At 42.4% G+C, this 7,394-nt stretch overlaps 1 protein-coding gene and 1 pseudogene across 1 annotated transcript; one reads left to right on the forward strand and one right to left on the reverse strand.

Moving 5' to 3' along the window:
• The window catches only part of LOC119286931, a 9,019-nt pseudogene extending 8,874 nt beyond the window's left edge, over nt 1-145 (reverse strand).
• A 262-nt stretch (nt 146-407) lies between these two features.
• On the forward strand, nt 408-6,639 carry LOC119286932 (histone-lysine N-methyltransferase ASHR1-like). The gene is made up of 14 exons (XM_037566401.1): nt 408-577; nt 782-927; nt 1,065-1,199; nt 1,314-1,368; nt 1,453-1,571; nt 3,362-3,450; nt 3,548-3,629; nt 3,752-3,850; nt 4,083-4,161; nt 4,271-4,390; nt 4,485-4,591; nt 4,734-4,803; nt 5,610-5,673; nt 6,187-6,639. Exons 1-14 carry the CDS (start codon nt 412-414, stop codon nt 6,356-6,358), a joined length of 1,503 nt encoding a protein of 500 aa, XP_037422298.1. The 5' UTR covers nt 408-411; the 3' UTR covers nt 6,359-6,639.
• The last annotated feature ends 755 nt before the right edge of the window (nt 6,640-7,394 follow it).

Here is a 7,394-nt window from a genome sequence, read left to right on the forward strand (position 1 = left end):
TAGGGTTCCGGAGCTCGAGGCGGCCGCTCCGGGGGTCGCGGAGGGGGACGCTCGGAGCCGGCGGATTCCCGGCGCTGTACGCGCGCGGTGGTGCGGCGCGGGCGCGGCGGCGGCCGTGGGACGGGGAGCCGGAGCGAATCGGAGGGGTGGGGGGTGGGGGTGGGGCAGGAGGGAATGGCGACGGAGCCCCCAAATTTTGAAATGGAAGCCGAGCGAGCAGGACGACGGAGCAAAACCTTTTTTTTTTTTGCCACAAATGCCGCCGCCGTGCTGGTTGGGCTAGCAGGGCCTCCTGGCCGAAGCCCAGTTTTAGTACTCGGTATGGGCTTTAATCAGTCAGGTAGCCCGTCTGGCCCGGTTAAGTCGGCCTCACTACTTCCAGCGCGGTGGGGCTCAACTGTTTCTGCTCTGATGATTTCTCAAGCGTCCGGTGAAGCAAGCGGCGGAGCGTCCCCGCGGCAAGGGATGGCGGCGTGGGCGGAGCAGCTGCAGCGCGAGCTCGCCGGCCGCGGCCTCGCCGTCGCCTCCGTTCCAGGGAAGGGCCGCGGCCTCGTCGCCTCCCGCAGCTTCTTCCCCGGTAACCCCGCCCTCCCTTCCCTCGGTCGCAGCCGTTCTTTGCCCCTATACGCTGACCTGCCCGCGAACCGCTCGGTGAAATGCCCAGATGAATGGCACACGTAGTTGTTGCCGGGATGGACGATACTGGTCCTTGAGTCGAGCTTGGCCCGCTGGTTTATGTATAATCAAGCTCATGTGGTGGGATTCTCCGGCGGTTTTGCAGGGGAGGTCATTATTTGCCAAGAACCCTATGCTTCTACGCCCAACAGGATTTCGGTTGGATCGAGCTGCGACCACTGCTTCGCCTCCGGCAACCTGAGGAAGTGCTCGGTTTGTCGAGTAGCTTGGTACTGTGGGAGCGTGTGCCAGGTGCTGACTCTGCCCTTCAATTGTTTCACGTTGTTGATGGACAGATACATACTTCTGTGGCCATGCGTAAATATTCTTTGTACTGATTGTTATGCGTTCAGTGATGTCACTTCTTTCAGTGAAATTTTGTTACGCAGAAAGAAGAATGGAAGCTGCATCAACTTGAGTGTCAAGCCATCTCAGCGCTGACAGAGGAAAGGAAGAAGATGCTTACTCCTACAATCCGTTTGACGGTGAAGCTTATACTAAGAAGAAAACTGCAAAGCGAGAAGGTATTGGGCTGGTTTGGTCTATTCCTGACAAAAACTTTCTGTACAGTACCTCTGTATTTTCAGTGCATCAGTGTTAGCTGCATCCTGTTAGCTTGATACTACTTGTATTTCCAGGCCATTCCATCTTCAGCAACAGATAACTACGATCTAGTGGATGCGTTGGAGTCCCGTATCCTGCCCACTTGACACATTGATTCATGATAAATTATAAAGATTATGCTTTGTGAGTGTTGGATTGACTTCGCATGAATAGACATCTCGAAGGTTGAGGATAATCAATTGGTCCTCTATGCTCAGATGGCCAATCTTGTGCAGCTGATTCTCCCTTCAATTGAACTTGATCTTAAGGAAATTGCACATACTTTTTCTAAGGTAATGCCCAATTGCCCATAATATGTTTTTGTCCTTAGGATCTTAAATGTTTTAACTGCTATGGTAGACAGAGATTCAAATTAATTATGCGATGCATTATGCTGATGAAAACAGCTGGTTTCAGGTGTTATTGTGAGTGTTTGATGCCTTTGTGTTTCTCTACTCTGATAGCTTTTTAATTTCTGAACGTTGAGATCGAGTGTTTGGTCTGAACCCCTCAGAGATGTCCTAGAACTTGCTAATCCTGACAGATCTCGAAAAGGGTGGTGGCACTAGAACCAAATCTACATGCACATCAAAACTTTCTATCTTAGCCAAGCTAGCACCTCTGCCCCGCCTTTTCCTCCCTTGTTAAGTCCTAATTTCCTGATATCTCAAGTAACCAAGGACTCATATGGTCTTGTTTGAGTAGAGTAAAATCAGGTCTATATACTTCCTGTGTAGATAAACCAGCATGCTACTGGAGAAAAGACGTGTGTTCTCCAAATATTGTGAAATGAGCCCTTTTTGTAAATCGAAAAGCACACTTTACAGTTAAAAAAAATGTAGTTCTTTACGCAAGTACATATACATTCTTACTAACCTGTAAAATTTGATAATATGTTTATTTAAGGGCTACACAAAAAAAGAAATGTATGTGGATCTATAATAGACGCTGTTCGGTATTATAGATCCACATATTTGTTGTTTCTGCACCCCACAAATGAAAACAGTTATTATCGTTTTTTTACATCATGTAGAACACATCTATAGGTACACGTGGAATTGTTTTCAATTTTTTATGAAACTTTGAAATATGATTTTTTTTTAAAAAAAATTGGACACAGGGGACCTGGGAGCTAAAACACCTCTCTCATGTTGTCGTAATACTTATTCTACCCCAGTTATACAATTTGCTGTGTTCTTCGGTCATTGCTATCAATAGTTTGGATCATTTTCCAATGAAGAGTATAGAAACACAAGGGCATCAAACACTCAATATTTTGAACTTGATCTGAAGGAAATTGCACATACTTTTTCTAAGGTAATGCCCAATGTTCTGATAGCAAAGCACTAAATTAAAGTGTGTCTCCGCCTAGACCATGGCCATGTTGAGATCGAGTGAATGCTCGGATGGTAGCTATGCCTCACAAGGTGTGGACTCCGACCTTTTGTTGTCGCATTTCTAGGTGCCTGACTCTTCTTTATTATAAGGACACTGAGGGGCATCTTCCCCTTGAATGATTGGAGTTTGTTTTAGAGCATAGTCATTTTCTGTAATTCTAGTCCTTTGTGTAAACAGAAGTTGGCATTGTGTATTGTCACGTGCTTGAGATCTTAGCTGTAATTGGAAGCCTTAGACCCAACCCCCTGGGCTTGGGCAGTGCCGTGATTGCAGTGCAGCCGACCCAAGTACAGGTGTGCAACTGTGGGAAGGGCTGGGTTCGGAGACAAATCTCCCTTTTCTTGTTAATTATTTCTTGCTTGATAATAAAACTGTGCCCAAGTCCTTTTAAAGACTGGCCCTAACAAAGTGATATAATCAAACCTCAAATGTAACTGGAAGTAAATATATTAACTTGGAAGGAAGCAAATAAAAGATAGCTCTATGTCGGCCTGCAACATCCACCTGGCTTTCCCATCACCTGCAGTTTTGTTTCCTGTCCCTACCGACAGTAACTGATCAACTTACTGTCGGAGCTCTAGCCTTGTCGTGCCGGTGGTAGTGGTAGCACCACATGACACCTTATGATACATAACTTATTTATGAAATAAGTGTGATTGGTTTATTGTCTTCTACATGTGTGCAGTTCGCCTGCAATGCTCATACCATATGTGATCCTGAACTGAGGCCCCTTGGGACTGGACTGTTTCCTGCTATATCAATTATTAACCACAGGTAGTATCTGAGCTTTTGTTCACCTGTTTAGCATTTCTCTCAGATTTGATCATTTGTTAAATCATTGTATTTGTATTTACCCTTTTTTGGTATAAAGTTGTGTACCAAATGCAGTTTTGCTATTTGAGGGTCGGACTGCATATGTACGCGCGTTGCAACCCTTGAGTAGCAATACTGAGGTAAGGAATCTATTTTTTGGTCTTCTGCCTTCGTCATTCATTTGTTAATATGCATGCTATGCTTTCTTTTTCTTTACATTTCCTCTCATTCTGGAGAATGTTGGATGAATATGCTTTGTCAGGTATCAATAAGTTACATCGAAACTGCAGCAACCACTTTGAAGAGACACAATGATCTCAAGCAGTACTTCTTCACCTGCACATGTACCCGATGTATTAAGGTTTTCCATTCTGGTTCCCCGCTTTTTTATTTTCCCCAGGAAATTAACATCTGACGGGGGCATATAATATGCACTAGCTCCTTTGAGGTTCTGCTAGTGTACTAGGCCACTAACAAACACATTTATAACATGTGAAAAATACAGAAAAAAATCATGACATATATATGATATATATGTACCTTGCTACAAAATTTCAAGTCAGAGCTCTGTTACATTTTCGTCAATGTTACAGGATTCTGAGGAAGATGCTCTCCTGGAGGGATACAGATGCAAGGACCAAAAGTGTGATGGCTTTCTGCTGCCTGACTCGGGTTGGTTGGAAATTAGGAAAATAATAAATGAAGAGATGCAACAAAGAAAATACTAAACCATAAGCAATTGTTCTTTATCTTACATTCTATCTCTATTCAACATCTCCAGGAAAGAAGGCTTATGCATGCCAGAAATGTAGCATTTCTAGAGATGAAGAAGAGGTAAAGAAGGTGTCAAGTGAAATATTACTGTTGTCTGACAAAGCTTCTTCTCTTCTTTCATCTGGAAGTATCCTTCGCTATCATTTTTTTCTGAAATAAATATATCTAATAAGCTTATGTTTTGTATTTCACAAAATTTGCTACCTTAATAAGCAATATAGATAATAGTGAAGCAGGTTCAGTGTACAAGATCATTGAGCAGTTAGAACAGCAGCATTACCATTCTTTCTCGATCACTTTGCTTCACACACGTGAAACACTCCTGAAGGTATATTTCTAGCTTGTGTAGGAAAAACAACTATTTAAGGATGCACAACACATTTACTAGAATGACTGTATGAGTAACTACTGCCACTCACCCATGCAACTTCACTAGGTCTACTATCTCACCAGGCATACCATTGCTGCAGATATATATGGAGTTGCAAGATTGGCAGACTGCATTGATGTATTGCAGAATGACTATTCCAGTTTATGAAAGTAAGTCAACCTTGATCCTATTGTATTTAACTGGGAATATCTTATGCTATACAATTATATAATATATATTTTACACCATCGTGGTTCTGAATTAAAGGGTTTGAATTCTATCAAATCATATTCTAACGTCCGAGGTTAACTTCAGGAAAAACTTTGCATGTTTGTGAGAAAATTGTCTCAGTCTCATGCCAGGAAGTGCATTCCATCTGTTATCCCTATTCCTGTTTGATCTTGTTTTTTGGGCCTCTCTTTTTTTGTCTTAAAGTTTGATAGGCAGCAACCTGTAGGGTTAACCCACAAAGAAAGATACAGTGAAGAGTGAACTTAGGATGATCTGTTTTTGTCTCGTAAAGAAACAATTCATAGGTTGAAACCTGCTATTATGCTTCTTTTCATTGAAATCCCAAAACTACACTTATTGATAGCACTTGCTAAAAATATCATCTTGAATAGTGCGTGATAAAGTTATCAGTGAACAAAAAGTGAGAACCCTGCAGTGATCATGATCAGTACAATAAGTATCTATAATGCCGGGACTGCTGCAGCATGATAACATTGATATTTTTTGCCACAACCCACAGGCCACATAGTAGCTGGTAGAACATTATATCAGCAAGGAAGGGCAAGGGCAAAAGTTTATATATGATCTTAACAGTTTAAAAGGACATTTGCAAGCGATACAATAAAAGCTGCTGTTTCTTTTCATTGAAAAGAATGTTTTCTCAATTTTTCATTGCTCTTCCTTATGTTAGCTCACTGTTTATGGCAAAACTCGATGTTCGCTAATGCTGTTGCACTTTCATCAGGAGTTTACCCACCTTTTCATCCAATGGTCGGACTGCAATTCTATACTTGCGGAAAGCTCGAATGGTACGGATACTTTTACCTATCCACACACTTCCATGCATGTGTCATCCATGATGTGATAGCTTTCCCTGCCAGGATATGCCTTGTCTGTTAATCATTTGTGCGATTATCTGATGCTAACTTTGGCACTGTTAGGATATGGACATGCCCTTCCATAGCACATTTTGACACAAGGTTTTAAGTTGTGATTGTCTTTCATATACTCCCCCCACTTCTAAATATAAGCCTTTTTTTTTGCTGCTATATAAGCCTTTTTAGAGATTTCAATACGGACTACATACGGATGTATATAGACGTATTTTAGAGTGTAGATTCACTCATTTTGCTACATATGTAGTCCATATTGGAATCTCTAAAAGGGCTTATATTTAGGAACGGAGGGAGTAGTAATTAAAATTCGCAAGTAGTCCCTATGTTTGTCTTCTGTCTAACACTGGCTCTCTGTTTTCTTCTTTCCTGACTGTTCCTTCTTTGCACCGCTGAACAGTGCTAACTAAAAGCTCCCCCATGCCATAGGTTGCTTGAGTACACGGAGGACGCTCTGAAATCATTAACTAGGGCAGCAGATGTACTTCGGATAACACACGGCACACAATCCCAGTTCATGAAAGAGCTATTTGGTAAGCTGGAGGAGGCGAGGGCTGAAGTTTCATTTAGGCTATCGTCTGGAGACGAGCAAATTTCATGAGAAGACGCAACTCACCGTGATGACAAATAGGGATTGTCGATCATGCCTGAAGATAATAAAGAGGATGCTGTGGTCACGATGAGATTGAAATCTGAGGTTTCGTCGAGGGAGGGCGATGGGGACAAGGGTGGTTAAACGGATCGCATAGACACGCTCTACAAACAGCATGCCTTTGTCTGATGTAACGTTGATGATGTGTTGAGTTTAATGATGTAGCATTATTAGTTCTGTGGTTTCTTCTTTGGGCATTTCTCCTATCCAGAAGCTTGACTTTTTGTCCATAAGACCATAACTAAATCCGTCACAAGGAGATTGCCTCATCAATCATCTTGCTAAAACAAGGTGGAGTAGTATGGGGGGAAAGACTCTAGGAGTTGCAATCGAAATGCATTTACTGAACTTCAACAGCGAAGAAGAATTATGACCAAGCGGCAAATGAATATACGTTTCGTCGTCGTCTACACATGTGATTTTTGTTGGTTCAAACGCGCTATCTGCTATAGGGGCTAAGCTCAAACATTACTATTTACACGTCCTGTGTTGCCTCAGGATGGGAAAAAGGAACATTTTGGATAGTTGGCACCTGATTCTTCGTAGCGGTAGAGACTAGCATTTAGCTAGTATTATTACAACGGAACTCGGACCATCTTCAGCACAAACAAATTCGGAATTACCTTACATACAATCTTTTCTCATCCGATTTTGTACGACAAGAGAGAAGCCTGGTTCAATCTGATGTGGCCCATGAGCCCAGATCAGTCTTATCGTACACAACTTCCGATGAATGTCATCGTACGTGTAGCAACACCCAAAAAAAAATTCCCCTTGTAGCCTCTTGAAACCCTACAAATCCAGCAAGAAGATTTTTCGCAGCATCAGTGAATGTTACACCTGATAAAACAATCCCCCCCCCCCGCCCCCGCGCCCGCCCCGCAAACACTTGATTATATTTATTATCATTCTGAAGTGATTAAGTTTGATCGTCTCACAGTCTATAAATCAGTACAAGTTGCTTTTACTTAGCTAATAGATGTCT

The sequence above is a fragment of the Triticum dicoccoides genome, chromosome 4A (genome assembly GCF_002162155.2).
Source record: "Triticum dicoccoides isolate Atlit2015 ecotype Zavitan chromosome 4A, WEW_v2.0, whole genome shotgun sequence".
NCBI lineage: Eukaryota > Viridiplantae > Streptophyta > Magnoliopsida > Poales > Poaceae > Triticum > Triticum dicoccoides.